Source organism: Eptesicus fuscus, unplaced genomic scaffold (assembly GCF_027574615.1).
Source record: "Eptesicus fuscus isolate TK198812 unplaced genomic scaffold, DD_ASM_mEF_20220401 scaffold_65, whole genome shotgun sequence".
Lineage (NCBI taxonomy): Eukaryota > Metazoa > Chordata > Mammalia > Chiroptera > Vespertilionidae > Eptesicus > Eptesicus fuscus.
The window spans coordinates 173374-192236 of record NW_026557631.1 but is presented as its reverse complement, the minus strand read 5'-3'; the positions used below and the strand labels follow the sequence as shown (position 1 = coordinate 192236).

At 43.6% G+C, this 18863-nt stretch overlaps 1 protein-coding gene across 1 annotated transcript; it reads right to left on the bottom strand.

Annotated features, from left to right (window-relative positions):
- Nucleotides 1–2440: 2440 nt before the first annotated feature.
- Nucleotides 2441–15760, bottom strand: LOC129148500 (carcinoembryonic antigen-related cell adhesion molecule 21-like). The gene is made up of 3 exons (XM_054713484.1): nucleotides 15697–15760; nucleotides 14467–14820; nucleotides 2441–2751 (listed from the first exon to the last, which is right to left on the bottom strand). The coding sequence occupies exons 1-3, from the start codon at nucleotides 15758–15760 to the stop codon at nucleotides 2474–2476; spliced, it is 696 nt and encodes a 231-aa protein (XP_054569459.1). The 3' UTR covers nucleotides 2441–2473.
- Between the last annotated feature and the right edge of the window lie 3103 nt (nucleotides 15761–18863).

Below are 18863 nucleotides of genomic sequence, written 5' to 3'. Positions count from 1 at the left end.
CCTGTGGACGAAAGGAGCCACATGCTAACCTGACAAGCTCAGGGGAGGCCTGAGTGGCAGTCTTGCAATCTCAGAGATCTAAAATAACCACAAAAGATGGTTAGAAAATTAAATATTTCACTACAAACAGGTTATAGTGGGTCGTCATATCCTAGGCAGATTTTTTTCCCTGACAAAGATCAACTTAGATCTTTACTGAGCCCATTTGCTTTTTGGCCTCCTAAGATAACATATCTGTGAGATGTCTGGGTAACCTGTAACTTCCTTTTTACCCCGGACCCCTCAGGGCACAACAAATGGTACCCCGATATTCCCTCTATGTTATTGTTAAAAAGTTAATTGTCAACTGTTAATTATCTTAAAGTATCCTGTATCTATCTCTGTAAAAGAAGCACATGTCCATCATTTCACTTTTTACCCTATCCCAGAGATTCCCCCTTTGCCCCCTGCTTCGCTTTATCCCACCCTCTTAATCTATCACCAATGAATTTCATGTAATTCACCTACGTCCCTTTCCTTTGTTTGCAATGTATAAATATAGATGTAACTCTCTATTCTCCGGAGCATTATCTCAATTCATTGAGGTTCTGCTTCCCGGCATATGTCCACAGTTTGGCTCAAATAAACTCACAAAAATTCTTTACAGGTTTCAATGTTTTTTTGTTGTTAACAGGAGGCAGGAAAATTGGAGACCTTTATTTGGAAAAATTTAGCCTGATAAGGAAAGAAATTGGAAGATTTGAAAATAAGGTAAGGATCGACACTGTGAGCAAAATGACAGAATCAGCTAGTTACAGGTAGATGATGACAAAGTAAAACATGTGTCCAACACATTTAAAGAGGCAAGAAAGACATTATTCAGAACCATGCAATAGGGCAGTGAGATGACACTCAACACCCCTGAAAGAAAAGGCTGGGGAGATTTTAAGAAAAAATAAGGAATTCTAGGCATCTGTGTTTGCTAATTGGCTTTACAGAAAGAAAATGTGAAACATTTCCTGAAGTCCTGACAGGAGGTGTTTTCACATCTTTGTTGTAAAGGTTCCCCACCCAGGTTAGGCTCCTACTCTCCCTCAGAGACTGGGACACAGGGACACCAGGAGGATGAAATTTCAAAGGGATGGGGCCAGGCCCTTGAGACAGATATTCTCTGGGTCATAACATAACACTGGCAAGACGTTTTTGAGGAGACGTGTGTATATTCCAAAAGTGCAAAGAAAGACTCTGCAATGACTAATTACAATTACATTTATAAAATAAATGGTCTAAGGATGGAAGACAAAGGCATGTTGTCAGGAAGAACCTGTGTAAAGGTTGGTGACTCTGAGGGAACATTAAGGCCTCTAGTTCAGGACAAAACTGCTTTCTGCACAGTGGAGGGAAACACAACCAAATCTCTTTTAGCCAAGACCCAGTTTACATCTTTGTCATTTCCAGAAAGTTATGAAGAGGTGCAATTTCCCAGCCTTTTATAAACAGATGCAAAGTAGATGAGAGTTCCTGAACGCAGCCAGGATCTTATCTCCCAGGAGGCTGTGCTTCTGGAGTTCTCCATGGACACAGCACATTGCTCTCTACAGTCACGTTCCTTTTGACCACAGGTCATCTCCAGGGAAGAAGGGTATTCTCCATCCTACCACATGGCTGGTGTCGCTGGATTTGGCCTGATTAGTGACCTAAGTGCAGAGGAACTGACATTCACTACATAGTTTGCTCTGATGCAGGTTTTCCTATGAAACCAAGGATGGGACTGTTAACAGTCTCTTGAGGTTAGGAACCGCACCCTCTAGCTTTGGGTAATGACCTCATCTCCAAGAGATTCCAAAAGGCCCCACAGGTCACACTTAGCTTCATAAAAGGTGAGGCCATTTCTAATTCTGTGGGCATCAGTCTGAACTAGGACATTTGAGCCAAAGCCTTGGTTGTATTACTAAGGTTTCCAATTATACCCTATTAACAAAGGAAGACAGAATCCTATTGAGTTTATGCAAATAGGTCTATAGCCATACAAATAAGAATACTCAAAAAGACTTAAGAAAGTTTTTGAAATACTTCAAACAAGGAGAAAAAAGATCTGGGTTGTTACCCACATGGGTGTCCCCCTGTCCATTCCCATTGCCAACAACAGTGGCTGGGCATCTACTGCGTGTCCCCCTGGAGAAGGGACAGAACTTGTATTTATGCAAACTCATCACGTGCACCCAGGGTAATCACACAACCACTGCCCTTTTCTTGAAAGGCTGGGTTTCACCTCCACTGTGGAGATGGTACAACTTAGATCACACGAAGGTGGGATCTGGTATAGAATATCACCTTAAGTCAACAATAATGACAATGTCAGCTTTTTTTTTTTTTTTGCGCATTTATTGACTCAATGCAAGTTTTCAAAGGACTTTCCACCCTCATAATATATCTATTTAAGGGTTCAAAAGATTTATTCAGTTTAATAATGTAGAGGAAGGGAGGAGGCTCACTACAATTTTATATCCAGCTCAACTGGTACACTTTTAGCAGAACTGACAGGGTTGGACGCTTCACACTGGTAATTCCCAGCATCCTCCCTCCTGACAGGGTCTATGATGAGAATTCTGTTTTCCCAGGACAGCTTCATCCTCTCTGTCAGCTGCAGATTCATGCCATTGAGGAACCACTGGATGGAGACTGCATTTGTGTAGCAGGCCAGGATCACGGAATCCTTATGCTCCATGACTGTTGTATTGCTGGCTAGGATTATGGGCACTCTCACTGGCTCTGTGGAGAAACAGAGGGCATGGCTAATTGAGAGTGGGCTTGAGACCTGGACCATGCTGCCTCCTCAGACATCTTAGCCACTGAGAGTCCACTGTGAGCTCTGTAAGGTCACCAGAAGATGGTTCTGATCTCTGCAGAAGGACAATTGTGTTTATCCAGGTGCATTGTGTAGGGAGAGGGCTGTACCTCCTCTCTGAACCCAGATCACTTCTGACCTGTTCCCATAGACATCTTTGTAGTATCAACACAGGGAACCCCTTCACAGCCTACATGTCCTATAACCTCGCCATAAGGTGGAATTTTCCTCTCATGAGCTTTTATTGACCCTTTCCTAGAAGTTTTTTTTACTTAAAAATTCCATGTATGTTGGGAAAGGCAATCTTACCACTTCTGTCCTGCTCACTATAGGGCCTAGGGGACTTTAGAGCAAGTGAAAGGGCATTTAACTATTGTTAAATAACTCATTAGGCAATAAAGATGGCCCCACCCAGACTGCTTGACTTTGGACCTGGAGAAGTTCATCTATAGGATTCCTCAGTCTGAACAGGACTTTATTTCCAGGCCTGCTGATTGCATATAATGGTGAAATAAATCACTAAAGAGAAGTGGTTATGATTTTAACAAAAGACAGGAACTGTAGGAATAGGAGGAAATTACTTAATATGGCAAAGACCACACGTGAAAGTTCACAGCTAACACATTACTACACGGAGAACCTCTGAAAACAGTACTAAGATCATGAATAAGACGAGGATGCTGTTTTTCCCATGATCCAACTAGTCAGAAAAATCAGGCAAGAAGCTGAGATAAGAGATATCCAATTTAGAGAGAAATAAGAAAATAACTTTTTAAAAAGATTACATAATATTATTGTAGTACACCCTAAAGATTTCACCACATACATACCTAAAACAACTATTAGAACTAATAAAAAAGATGAAGTTGCTAGAGACAAAATCAACACCCGGCATCATTTCCATTTTTTAAACAAAAATGAACGATCCTCAAATAAAATAAAGAAATCAATTCCATTTACAATGGCATCAAAAAGACTAGAATGCTTAGGATTAAGCATAATAAGGTGGAAGATGAATACACTGAAAACTACCAAACATTTCTGAAAGTAAAGAAGAAACAAATACGGTACCTGGAAAGGCATCCATGTTCATTGATTCCAAGACCACCAACTATCTACATATTTGAAACAATCCCTATCAAAATCCCAATTACTTTTTTTCAGAAATAAAAAAATCCATCTCAGCATTTATGTGGAATTTCAATGGATCCCAAATGTTCGCAACAACCTTAAAAATGATGAATTTAAATTGGAGGTCTCACAGTTACTAATTTCAAATGTTACTACAAAGGGAAAGTAACCAAAATAGTGTGACACTGGCATAAAGACTTCTATTTGTCAAAAGACACAATCAAATGGTTTTGATAAAGGAGCCAAGACTGTTCAATGGAGAAAGGACAGTCTTTTTAACAAATGCTGTTGAACAGCAATGTCTACATGCAAACAAATAAAGGCGACCGTTGCTTATACCACACACAGTAATTCAGTCAAAATGGATTGAATCCTAAAGCTCAGAACTAACATTACAAAACTCTTAGAAGAAAACATAGGGGTAAGCAGTATGGCATTGGATTTGGCAATGATTTCTTGAATATGACACTAGAAACTCAGGCCAGAAAAGATTAGATAATTTAGATTTTTGTCAAAATGGAAAACTTCTGTTCATCCAAGGACACAATCAACAGAGTGAAAGGTGATCTGTGGAATGGTATAAAATAATTTGCAAATCATTAATAGGATGAGGGGTTAATATCTGAATATATAAAGTGCGTTTAAAACTCAACAGCAGCAACACCAAATAACCTGATTTTAAAATGGGCAAACCTCTTGAATACACATTTCTCCAGAGAAGATATACAAATGGTCAATAAGCCCAGGAAAAGATGCTAAACATCACTATCATTAGAAAAATATGAATCAACACTCCGAAAGTTGATGCTTGTGATATTGGGTGTGGGTAACTCCACTGAGCAGGTAACAGGAGAACACTGCCCTGTGTGGGACAACTGAGTCCTTCAAGGGTTCTTCAATCAGACATGGCACCTATCACCTGTCAGCCAACTTAAAAGAATAAGGCAGGTCTATGTATCACAAGACAAATGTCTGGGGATCTGAGCCCTCAGAGAACTTATATCTTCTATGTCTCTGAGAAAGCACAGCCTTTCTCAGGAGCCAAGACTATTCAATGGAGAAAGGACAGTCTTTTCAACAAATGGTGTTGAACAGCAATATCCACATGCCAACAAATGAAGGGGACCATTCAATAGATTAGCAGGATTTGGTTGTGGAACAACAGAGAACATAGAGTTAGAGACACCCACCCCCCATCCGCCCACACCTCTCCTACTTCTTCACTGACCAGCTGACTTCAATTTTTTTCCAGCTGCACAGACTTCCATTGCCCGGCCGAGGTGTGTGTCTAAGAGGGACCATTTCCCAGGACATCTTAGACACTCAGACTGGAGCAGAAATAAAACATGGGGACTAGGATCAAGCCTGTGGTCAGTTGACTACTCAGACCCCAGGGCCAAGAGCTTGGTTAGGCCTTCCCAGGTGAGTGTGACTGACATGAGCCAATGAGCCAATAAATGATAGAGCAGAGCCCAAGGAATGAGCTAGAAGAGTGAAGAGACAGACAGGAGCTAACTGTGCCAGCAGAACCATATGCTTTGCCCTTGGTCATTAAAGTCAACCTCCCAGTACTGACGGCAGGGCAGGGGAGGCTTGTTCAGATGCAGAAGGGGTGATGGACAGCAAGATGGGAGCACGGATTGCTGACATTCTGGCCCTTGTGGACCATTTGTGTTTGGTGGTTCTGAGATAGAAATTTGGAAATATCTTAAAATTCCCCCATATGCAAAAATTACTATTAATACCCCAGGGCTTAAGGGCAATAGCAGGAAGGACTATTTCTCTAGAGAACAGCAAAGGGTCTGAGACATGGGTCTCAACCCCTGGAGTGACAAGGGAGCCTTTCCCATGTGACCAGAGTTTCAAGGACTCTGCATCCAGGTTTCAGCCTCTGAAGAGGTTTTAGATCATTCTTCCCTTCAGAAACCATTTATTTCTTCCTAATTCATAAAAAAAAGTGTGTTACATCTTGATGCCTTAGCTGGTTACAAGTGTAAAATGGGAGTGAGCAGGTAAAGTCCTTTCCTTTATATCCAGTGGAAGTGACACCAACACATCAGGAAACAAAATCAGTGGTTTCAACTCCAGTTCAGGGAGGGGTGGATCAGCCACCTGAGGGGAAGGTCTGGGTGTTCCCAGCACTGACTGATGATTACTGCAGGTAATTTGGTTCTAGAGTACAAAGAAATTAATTCTCCATTTGGTGTTATCTCCCAAAGCACAATCTCTCTCTCTAGCCTAAGGGAAGCTCTAAACCAATGTTTACTGTAGGGATCCCTAGGGATGGAGGAGAGGATGGGATTATGGCTGCAGACAGACCTTGAGTGACTCCCATGTCCTGGGTGGCTCTGCTTTAGTGACTCTATCTCCCTGTGCCTCGGTTTCCTCTCAGTGAAGTATGATGAGCATTTGACTGCCCGGGTGTCAGTGTATTAACAATAAATATTCACAGTATCTGACTAAACATTGGGACAGGGGAGCTGCTCAAATGAGGGGCAACTGTCACTGATCAACTCCAAGAGAGAATCTCCTGAGAGGAAAAAAATGGCGACGGAATAGAGTGGTGTTTGGAGTCTGGTCCTGGGGCGGAGAGTAGGAGCAGAAGAGGTTCGCAGAGGGAGTGTATATTGGCAAGCCAAGGGACAGCTAAACTCCAGGAGAAGGCGGGGGAGTTCTGGCCAGGGTTCCCCTGACCTTGCAGCACCCACAGGGGCTGGGTCTCCTCCCGGAGCTGCGGGCTCACCGGGCGCCTCGCCATTTTGCAAGGAAAGGAGGATTTTATTGGAAACCTGACTTTCCGCGACAACTGCAAACACTGAACGGCTGCGAGCACCAGAACACCGGTCCCCTATCAGCGCAAACATTTGGATTCAAAGGAACTCTTCACTGCACCACGGAAAGGTCAGATTTCGCCTGAAATAAGGTGGGGTTTCTAATCCCCGCGGTGGGTGAGGGATGCGCTGGGTAAGGGAAGCGCGGCAGCCGCACGACCGGCAGGAACCTGGAGGTCTGTGCCTAGAAAAATCGGCGGCAGTTGGAGCTGCCGTGATCCGTGAATGTGGAAGGGGGTCCTCTGAGTTGCTAACATTAGTGACCTCTTGAAAGCAACTCATTTTAATCTGACAAGGAGGGTCAGACTAAGAATTTTCAAAGGAGTGCAGGTTCCTTAGTCTGGCGCACAGACCCACTGTCTGCACACTTGGGCTCTTTCCGACTCTGATTGCTAAGCCCAATACATAGGAAAACCCAGGTGGAAACCCTGAAAGACTGCAGGGGGGAGTTGTTTTTCCGGAACCTGGGGAGCAGAGCTTGGTGTATCCATCGGAGAGGCAGCTCTGAGGCGCACACCTCCACAAGCTCTGAGGCGTACACCTCCACAAACCGGTAGTGAGTGCCATAGAGGAAAAAAAAAAAGAAAAAGCTAGAGAGGCCCGGAAGTCAATTCAGAAACCCTGCCACCCAGGGGCTGAAACGCTAATTGTCTCTGGTGTAATCAAAAATAAATACGAGAAATTAAGACACGGCCGGCTTAAAAAGCAGGACTGGCTTACAACACTGAGAAGCAGTGGAACGAAGCTGAACTGAAATACCGCCCAGACTTGGAAACAGGCGTACCAAACAGAATAATAGAGGAAGTGAAAGACAGCCGCTACTGCACATTTTAGTCTTCCTATTCTTTAATTTTTAATTCTTTTTTCAATTTTTTTAAATTTTTTTATTCTAATTTTTTTTATTTTCATTTTTTGCATCTTTTACTTAAGAAACTAAATTTTTTTCTTTTTCCTCACTCGATTTTCACCTTTTTAATTATTACATTTTTATTTTCAATCACCATTATTATTACTATTATTTTACTTTTTTTTTTTAAATGTCATTTGATTTTCCCTTTCTTGTATTGTGGGATTAGTGTCCTACATTCTATTTGCATCTTTCCCTTACCCTATCTCAACGCTAACATTTTGCCATCACTCTCCTCCTAACCTTTCCCCTTCTGGTCTCCGGTTTATCTTAACCCTTTCTGGCTATAGATTTTCCCTACTTTTTCAGTTTACCCTCTGCTAAAATTTCACCCTACTTATATATCCAATTCCCAACCCCTTGCTCCAAATCCATACATACCTCTCTCTACGCTACCTTAAAATAATTATTTTTCTCTCTGGCCTTTTGTTGTTGTTTGCTTGAATGTTGATTAGATTGAATTTTTATGTTTTTTTATGAGATTGTTTTGATTATTCTTTTTGTTGGTTTGGTTGGTTCTTTTGTTTGCTTTGTTTTTGTTTGTTTTTTACTTTTGTTTTCCCTTGCCTCACTTGATATTAGTTGGTGTTGCAGTTTGTATTAATCTCCAGGCTCGTGTTGCTGGAATTTGCCGGGAATAGTGGTTGTTCTAGTGGAGTCTACTCCCCATATATATAGTTTGTTCCCCTTTTCTCTCTTAGTATCGTTCTTGTCTCTCTTACTTTTTTTTCTTTTTTTCTGCTCTTTTCCCAAGTTCAGATTCACACTCTTTTTTTTGTTCTTTCTTTTTACTCTCCCTCTTCCACTCCTATTCCCAAATTTGTCTTTCTCTGGTGGTTACCTTTATGGGAGGTTATTAATATTGTGAGTACAATTCTGTTCAGTGCCTTGTGTGTTGTGCCTGGTTGTGTTGTATTTTGTACCTTTAAATCAACGCCGGAGAGAGAAAACTATATAACCAGACATCCGGAGAAGAGAGACCATGGGGAGACAAAGAAATAGCCCCCATAGGAGAGAGAAGCAGGCATCACCAGAAAAGGAAGTAAACGAATTAGAGGCAAACAACCTATCAGAGAAAGAATTCAGAGAAATGATCATAGGGTGGCTGAAAAGGATGGAAGACAAATTCGACAATATGAGTAAGAACCAAGAGGAAATGAAGAAGAACCAAGAAGAAATGAAAAATGACATCGCTGCTGTAAAGAACTCAATAGAAAGCATCAAGAGTAGACTAGAAGAAGCAGAGGACAGCATAAGTGAGCTAGAAGACAAGATGGAAAAAAATACCCAATTACAACTGCTTCTAGAAACAAAAATTACAAAGCATGAGGAGAGCCTAAGGGAACTTCGGGACAACACAAAACAAAACAACATCAGGATAATAGGGGTACCAGAAGGAAAGGAAACTGAGCAAGGAATAGAAAACCTGTTAGAAGAAATAATAACAGAAAACTTTCCTGATATAGGGAAGAAAAAACCCACACAAATCCAAGAAGCTCACAGAGTTCCAAGCAAAATGAACCCCAAAAGTCCGATGCCAGGGCACATTATAATTAAGTTGGCAAACACCAACGACAAAGTAAGAATCTTAAAAGCGGCCAGAGAGAGACAGACAGTTACATACAAAGGAACCCCCATCAGACTAGCAACTGATTTCTCAACAGAAACTCATCAGGCCAGAAGGGAATGGAATGAAATATACAAAGTCATGCAAAGGAAGGGTCTGAATCCAAGAATACTGTACCCAGCAAGGCTATCAATCAAAATTGAAGGTGAAATCAGGAGTTTCACAGACAAAAAAGGGCTAAGGGAGTTTATCACCACCAAACCAGCAATGAAAAAATGCTAAAGGGTCTGCTGTAAAAAAAAAAAAAAAAGAAAGAAAGAAAGAAAGAAATAGAAAGCAAAGAAGGAACACAGGGGTATAGAATAAAAATGGCGACAAATAAGTGCCTATCAATAATAACTTTAAATGTAAATGGATTGAATGCCCCAATCAAAAGATACAGGGTATCAGATTGGATAAGAAAACAAAACCCAGATATCTGCTGTCTACAGAAAACCCACCTCAAAAAAAGGATGCATACAGACTGAGAGTAAAGGGATGGAAAAAGGTTTTCCAGGCGAATGGAAATTAAAAAAAAAAGCTGGGGTAGCAATACTTATATCTGACAAATTAGATCTCAAAGTGAAGGACATAACAAGAGATAATGAAGGCCACTTCATAATACTAAAGGGAGAAATCCAACAAGAAGAAATAACTCTGGTAAACATATATGCACCCAATACAGGAGCACCAAGATACATTAAAAAACTCCTGGAAGATATCAAAGGAGAGATTGACAGCAATACAATCATAGTAGGAGACTTCAATACCCCACTATCACCATTGGACAAATCCTCTAAACAAAAAATCAGCAAAGAAACATCAATCCTAAATGACTCACTAAACCAGATGGAATTCATCGACATCTTCAGAACATTTCACCCCAAAGCCACAGAATATACATTCTTCTCAAGTGCACATGGGTCATTTTCAAAGATAGACCATATGTTAGGACATAGGCAAAGTCTCTCCAAATTCAAGAAGATAGAAATCATATCAAGTATCTTCTCAGATCACAGTGGCATAAAACTGGAAATCAACTACAATAAAAACAACCCAAAGAAATCAAACACATGGAGACTAAGCAGCATGCTATTAAACCATGACTGGGTTACCAAAGACATCAAGGAAGAAATAAAAAACATCATGGCAACAAATGACAATGAAAACACAACAATCCAAAATTTATGGGACACAGCGAAAGCAGTCCTGAGAGGGAAGTTCATAGCTCTACAAGCCTACTGCAAAAAACAAGAAACAATGGTAATAAATTACCTAACTCAACAACTCAAAGAGTTAGAGAGAGAGCAACAAGAAAAGCCCAGTGTAAGCAGAAGGAAAGAAATAATAAAGATCAGAGCGGAGATATATGATATAGAGACCAAAGAAACAATACAAAAGATCAACAAAACCAAGAGCTGATTCTTTGAAAGGATAAACAAGATTGATGAACCTGTAGCCAGGCTCACCAAGAAGCAAAGAGAGAGGACCCAAATAAACAAAATCAGAAATGAAAGCGGTGAAATAACAACAGACCCCCATGAAATACAAAGGATTGTTACAAAATACTACGAACAACTCTATTCCAACAAACTGGACAACCTGGAGGAAATGGACATATTCCTAGACAAATACAACCTTCCAAAACTCAATCAGGAAGAATCTAAACAGCTTAACATGCCAGTAACTATGGAAGAAATTGAAGCAGTCATCAAAAAGCTTCCGGCAAACAAAAGCCCGGGGCCAGACGGCTTCACAGGAGAGTTTTACCAAACTTTCAAGGAAGAACTAAAACCTATCCTCCTCAGACTATTCCAAAAAATTCAAGAGGAAGGAACACTTCCAGGCTCCTTCTATGAAGCCAGCATCACCCTAATACCAAAACCAGATAAAGACAACACACTGAAAGAGAATTACAGACCAATATCCCTCATGAACATAGATGCCAAAATCCTCAACAAAATCCTAGCGAATCGGCTCCAGCAATACATCAGAAAGATCATACATCATGACCAGGTGGGATTTATCCCAGGAATGCAAGGATGGTACAATATCCGCAAATCAATAAATGTGATACATCACATAAACAAACTGAGAGATAAAAATCACATAGTCATATCAATAGATGCAGAAAAAGCATTTGACAAAATCCAACACCCTTTCTTGATAAAAACTCTCAACAAGGTGGGAATAGAAGGATCATATCTCAACATAATAAAAGCTATATATGATAAACCCACAGCAAACATCATACTCAATGGGCAAAAACTAAAACCATTTCCCCTAAGAACAGGAACAAGACAGGGATGCCCACTCTCACCACTCCTGTTTGACATAGTACTGGAAGTATTAGCTATCGCAATTAGGCAAGAAGAAGAAATAAGAGGCATCCAAATTGGAAAAGAAGAAGTGAAGCTGTCCTTATTTGCAGATGACATGATATTGTACATAAAAAACCCAAAAGATTCCATCAAAAAACTAATAGACCTAATAAATGAATTCGGCAATGTAGCGGGATACAAAATTAACGCCAAGAAATCTATGGCATTTCTATACACCAATAGTGAACTTACAGAAAGAGAGACTAAAAAAGCAATCCCATTTACCATCGCACCAAAAAAATTAAGATACCTAGGAATAAACTTAACTAAGGAGGTAAAAGACCTATACGCGGAAAACTACAGGACACTGAAAAAAGAGATAGAGGAAGACGTAAACAGATGGAAGAACATACCATGGATTGGTAGAATCAACATCATTAAAATGTCCATACTACCCAAAGCAATCTATAAATTCAATGCACTCCCCATCAAAATACCAACAGCATATTTCACAGACCTAGAAAGAACTCTCCAAAAATTCATCTGTAATAAAAAAAGACCCCGAATAGCCACAGCAATCCTGAGAAAGAAGAATAAAGTAGGTGGGATTTCAATACCAGATTTCAAGCTGTATTACAAAGCCACTGTTCTCAAAACAGCCTGGTACTGGCACAAGAACAGACATATTGATCAATGGAACAGAATAGAGAATCCAGATATCAACCCAAACCACTATGCTCAATTAATATTTCACAAAGGAGGCATGAACATACAATGGAGTCAAGACAGTCTCTTCAATAAATGGTGTTGGGAAAATTGGACAGATACATGCAAAAAAATGAAACTAGATCACCAACTTACACCATACACAAAAATAAACTCAAAATGGATACAGGACTTAAACATAAGACGGGAAACCATAAAAATACTAGAGGAATCCACAGGCAACAAAATCTCAGACATATGCCAAAAGAACTTCTTCACTGACACTGCCCCTAGGGCAATGGAAGCTAAAGAGAAAATTAACAAATGGGACTACATCAAAATAAAAAGCTTTTTTACAGCAAAAGAAACAATCAACAAAACAACAAGAAAGCCCACTGCATGGGAGAACATATTTGCAAATGCCATCACTGATAAAGGTTTAATCTCCAACATCTACAGGCAGCTTATGCTACTTAATAAAAGGAAGATAAATGATCCAATAAAAAAATGGGCAACAGACCTGGACAGAATATTTTCAAAAGAAGACAGAAGGAAGGTCAAGAGACACATGAAAACATGCTCAAAGTCACTTATTATCCGAGAGATGCAAATCAAAACAACAATGAGGTACCATCTCACACCTGTCAGAATGGCTATCATCAACATATCAACAAACGACAAGTGTTGGCGAGGATGCGGAGAAAAAGGAACCCTCGTGCACTGCTGGTGGGAATGCAGACTGGTGCAGCCACTGTGGAGAACAGTATGGAGTTTCCTCAAAAAAACTGAAAATGGAACTCCCATTTGACCCAGTAATCCCACTCCTGGGAATATATCCGAAGAAACTAGAAACACCAATCAGAAAGGATATATGCACCCCTATGTTCATAGCAGCACAATTGACAATAGCTAAGATTTGGAAACAGCCTAGGTGCCCATCAGCAGATGACTGGATCAGAAAACTGTGGTACATCTACACAATGGAATACTATGCTGCCATAAAAAAGAAGGAATTCTCATCATTTGCAGCAACCTGGATGGAATTGGAAAACATTATGCTAAGTGAAATAAGCCAGTCAATGAAAGAAAAATACCACATTATCTCACTCATGTATGGATAGTAAAGAACATTATAAAGTGATGAACAAAAAGATAAATACAGAGACAGTAAAGCATCAAACAGACTTTCAAATTACAGGGGGAAAGTTAGGGAGAGGTGGGGGAGTTAAGAAATCAAACGAAGGACTTGTATGAATGCATATAAACATAAACAATGGACGCAAAACTCTGGGGGGTGAGGGCATGTATGGGGGTGGGGTGGGGGGGTAATGGTAAGATATGTACACATATAATACCTCAATAAAAAAATGTAAAAAAAAAAAAAAAAAAAAGAGAGAGAATCTCCTGGCCTGATTCCTGGTGGACGAGGAGCTGCCAGGAGCATCTTTTCTCCTTTTTGTTCCCTATGATTCTGACGTTTCTCTGGACTCACCTAAATTTTTCAGTGTAGTTCACAAATGGCCTGGCTACCTTGTCCATCTATGCTATCCACACACAGTCTCAGGTGAAGGACCACCCCTATCCAGTTGTGGCTCATGGGGCTGAGTTCTGGCTGGTGAGCAGTTCAAAAGCCTTGTGACTCAGAAACCCAGAAACCATTGTGCCCACTCAGCCCTTCCCAGGAGGTTAACCCCAGTCTGACACCGGAACCCCAGGGTCCCTGGAGTTAGGAGTCCTGGGGCAGGGAGTCTGGGAAGGGCTGCCGAAGCTGAGCTTCTTTATGAGGATTGCAGGGGGCTCCTCAGGATGGGTCCTGGCCCAGCCCTGCAGGGTCTATCTCAGGGTCATGGTCATGGGGAGGGGAGCAGGGGCCTGGACTGAGACTGGTCTCCCTCTGCTGAGCAACTCCCATCAGACTGGCCCTTCCCTCTGTGGTGAATGTCTGCAGGGCTGGAATCCGGGAGGGGAACTCTGGCCTTCGAAAGTTTGTCTCCACTGTGTGTGTCCTGCACTAAATGCCCAAACCCAACCTGGAATGTGATGCAGAGGGGGAATGGAGGAGAGTCCAGGGCTGTCAGTCTATGTGTGAAATGAAGTTCACCCACCCAACACCCAGAGGTCAGAGAGCAATCACTCACGGTATACATCGAGCCGTCCAAATCCTATTTCTTGTTTTGAGTCTGGAAGGTGGACTTTTACGGTGTAGATTCCTGTGTCCCTCGGGGTGACATTCTTTAACTGCAAGGATCCATTAACGTTTATCTTTGCTCGACCGCTGTATGCAGGCTCTGTTTTATACCTTCTTTCTTGCAGTGTAAGAGTTGCAATATTAGGATTGGAGTGTTCTGCTTCCCACCTGTACCACGTGAAGCCTATAGCATTAGGAGGCTTATTGCGGATACGTAGAATCGCATTACTCCCTTGGACAGCATTGGTTGACACAATAGCAAGTTCGGCAGTGCTTGGTGGGCTCCAGAAATTTAAGAGTGAAACTAGGAGGGAAGAGAGAAACTGATCAATATTTGAAGCTCTGTATTGGAATGGAAAGATGAGGCCCTGGATTTGGAACAGGTCTCTTCATCTCTCAGGCTTGTTGTTGTGTGTGAGTGTGTGTGTGTGTCTCTCCTGGTGGTCAAGGTCAACAGCATGACCGCCAATACTTCAGCACCTGTGAACCTGTTACTTTTTCTGTTTCACAATCTCTTTTCCAGGTGTCTGTTCGGCTCACCCACTCACTGCCCTCAGATTCCTGCTGACACTTAGGGGTGTCCATGGGAGGCACCTTCATGCGACATTTCCCTAAAGACTCTCTGTTAATCACTCTCTGATCTGTCTCTGCTCTGTTCTTTTTATAACACTTGTGGGTACCTGACATCACATGTCCCATAGAATGTTAGCTCCATGGGACTGGGGCTTGTCAGGTCTTGCATGCCCAATGCCCGCAACAGGCTGCAAATACCTGTGGCTGAATGAATGATCCCGGAGTCCTGCACCGCCTGGTGTGTATTTCTCCTGAGGCTGGTGGTAAGGACAGTGTTTAGCACCCCTGGTTAGGTTTTTTCTGGTGCCACCTGACATAAATTGTTATTATTATGGTCAGTTTTCAAAACTCAATACTCAGTGACGAATAACTTAGGAAGTAACAGCAATTGAAGATTCCCTGCCCCACTCCACTTGCAGATCATGAGATTTCCCTGTTACCTGTTACCCATCTCCCTTACCCATCCTACTGTGCTCTCCTGTCCTCTCCCCTCAGGTCCACACAGAGCGATGTCCTCCACTCTCAGAGTGCTGTCCTCCACAGGAGGCCCCAGCAAGTCCCCATCTTTCCTTCTTCAGTCCACCCCCAGGAATTGTTCCTTCCTTACCAGCCAGCAGGAGCCCGTGCCAGGTGACAGGTCCCCTGTGGATAGGGGCTGAGAGGGACTCCATGGAGTCTGCTGCCTGCACTGTCCCTCCCTCTGCGAGAAGAGCTTGGGTTCCAGGAAAGCTCAAAGGCACCGCTGTACAAACTGATGGGATCTGCTGTCCCTCTTCACTGTGCACTGGGCCTCCTCCTGCTGCAATATCACTTACCTGGTCACGTGGATCAGGGTGGAGTTTGTGCTAAGGACCCACCTCCTCCTCCCCTCATTTTTGCCACCCTTTCCCCCTCCTTCCAGTTTACCATCCATCCATATTTTGGTTCCCTTGGAGATGCTGAGGTATCTGAACACACACACACTCACATGCTCTGTTTGGAAAAGCACCAGCCTGGGGCACCCAGGTCGAGGGCATTCCCCGCGGCTCCCTGTCAGGTGCACAGTAGGCTCCCCCACAGCCCTCTCTCTTTCACATTTGACTTTTCCCTTCAGAGCAGGAGCTTTGGGGCCACCTCAGGAACTCTTGTCACAGGGATGTCACCGCCACTGTGCATCAGATCACCTGTGAAGCTTTGTAAAGATTGCCATGCCCAGGTGACACGTTAGATGCTGATTCAGCTGCTGTCCCGCTAATGTGGATGCCCAAGCAGAATGCGATCTGGTGATGTGGTGATGGGGCAGCTTCTCCCCCTCTCCTGTGCGCAGGGAGGGTCTCCAGATCCTGTTGAAATGCAGATTCTGACTCAGCAGGTGTGCGGTGGACCAGAAACTCTGCATATGACAATATCTCAGGGGAGGTGGGTCTTACTGGCCTGTGGAGCCCACTAGCAACAGCAAGGCTGATGGGGGGACACGTCCCCTGAGAGAATGACCAAGCATTGGCCTGTGCTGTGTCTTGGTCTTAGGTCTGCCAGCACCACACAGAGAGCCCCACAGGCCCCAAACCTGGGGATTATTTCTGTTTATGACACGGACACCCAGCTGGGCATCGGGTCTTCCCCATGTTCTTTAAAGCCCTTGGAAGATTGGGTTTCCTCCCAGCAGGAAGGCCTCAGAGGTGACTCGGGGGGTGAGAAGGGGTCAAGTTGGGTGGTGACGGCTGAGGGGTCCCTCCCTGTATCTCAGGTTGTCACCAGCCTGGCCTTTGCTTCCAGGGACAGAGACCCAGGAAGGGTCTCAGGACCAGGAGTCTCTGAAGGACCTGCAGTTCCTGTGTGTGAAGGGGAAGGTGTCCAGTGTGCCCTAGGGAGAGAGGACTGTGTGGGAGGCCAGGTTGCTGTGAGCTCCCTGGTCTTCCGGGGGTAGTTTCTGGGAGACCCTCCCTCTCTGTTGGCTGAGCCTGTCCTTGTGCTCCCTGACCTTTGGGGCAGTGTCTGTCCTCTGCCTGGGGGAGTTTCCTTTCATTACCCCACCTTGTTCATGGGTGGTGCCAGGCAAGGTATGGGGAGCAGCAAATAGAGCCCTGAGAAAGCATATGCTCTTAGGCCCTGAGAAAGTAAGAAACTTCCCAACCTGTGAAGATGGTTATGAGTTTATTTGAACCAAGCTAACATCATATGCCTGGAACAAGATCTCAAATCCTGAGAATGGCAGTTGTGCAACTTATTTTATAAGAAAAAAAGAAGATGGAAGAAGTTGTGTGAAATCCATTAGGAGGCAAAGAAATCTCTAGGATTGATAAGAAGCAAAATGGAGAAACTCATCCTTTTTTTTTTTTTTTTTTACTTAGGTGGGTCCAGGATAATTAACAATTACAGCACACAGAGAGGTTATGCAAGGAACCAGGTAACATAAGAATGTTGTCTCATATGCTGGTCCCAGAGTCTGTGCCTTCAAATCATCTTGCCAAAAAACACACACAAGTACTCTGATGTGTCAAAGGTATGTTATCCCAGATGCATAAGAACAGGGAAAGGGCTCCATTAACGTAAAGTCTGACCTTTGCTAACGAAGCTGTAGGCCTGGGACATGATGTCCTGCCATCACTTATTTATTTCTTCCAAATTCCTGCCCAGTTAGGAATTTGTGATCATACCACACTGTGCGTCACTGAGCTTGTCAGGCCTGCCATGTGACCCACTGGGCTTGTCAGGCTTATTTTTCAGCCATCCTTTTTATTCAGGCCCTAGAAGTGGCAGGTGGGATGGAGCAGGCACGAGGGTGGGGTCCAAAAGGGCCTGTGGGAGCAAGGGATGGAAATCAGGCTCCTTCTCCACCTCTTTAGGCAAAGCCAGGTTCATGTGTGAATTCCCTGTGTTGTCTGTGGTCTAAATGTCACCACTGGAGAGCAGGAGGAGACCTGAAGCCAATGTCAGGTGCTGCACCAGGGATGCTGACCAGAGGATAGGAGATGACCCTGACACCTGGGCAGAGGTGGGCTCTGGCCTTCAAGCTGAAAGGCCAGTCAGTCAGGCCCCAGTCACTGTGGATTTCATGCCTCCTGGCTCCATCCCAGAGCAGGGTGAGCCCAGCAAGAGGACAGGATCTGGGGTTGCTTCCATCTCAGAGGGGCCAAGGGTCCAGAGTATTATGAGTCCAGTGTCATAAGAACTGTCCCCTCTGGTGGATGTGCTGTTTCAGGAGGAGCTCTCTGTCCCAAAGGTTTCAAGAACAGGGTCTGGTGATGTCTCTTCTGAGGCTTTGAGTAGAGTGTGCCAAACTGGAGAGCTGATCCCCCAATGCCCTGCGTGTCTCCATCACAGCATTGGGATGTTGCATCCAGTCCCCTGTGTCCCTCTCTGTCATCTGCTCTAGGCCTCCCCGCAGGGCCCAGGATCTGGAGCAGCTCCACATGGAGTGTCAACCACGGGACTCTGTGGGCTCTTCTGTTAGGGGAGGGAAGGCCCCCAGGGGACCCTCAGCACCTCTGAGATGGAAGCAACCCCAGATCCTGGATTCTCCTCTCCCATCCTGCTGAGAACGTTCCCCTTGCTCCCCAGGACATCATGGGTGGGTGAGATGTTTAGGGACTACAGGCAGGTGTCCCACAGACCAGGGACTCTGGGTTTGGGAGTCATCCCCTGAATCCTTTGAGGTCAGTGTGAGCTCTCTTTTCCCTTGGCAGTACCTCTACCTGGGGTGGAAGATCCAGAGTGTCTTCCAGGTCAGGGCTCTGTGAGAAGACAAAGAACACAGGCTGCTGTCCAGGCCCCAGGAATGTGAAACATCACTCA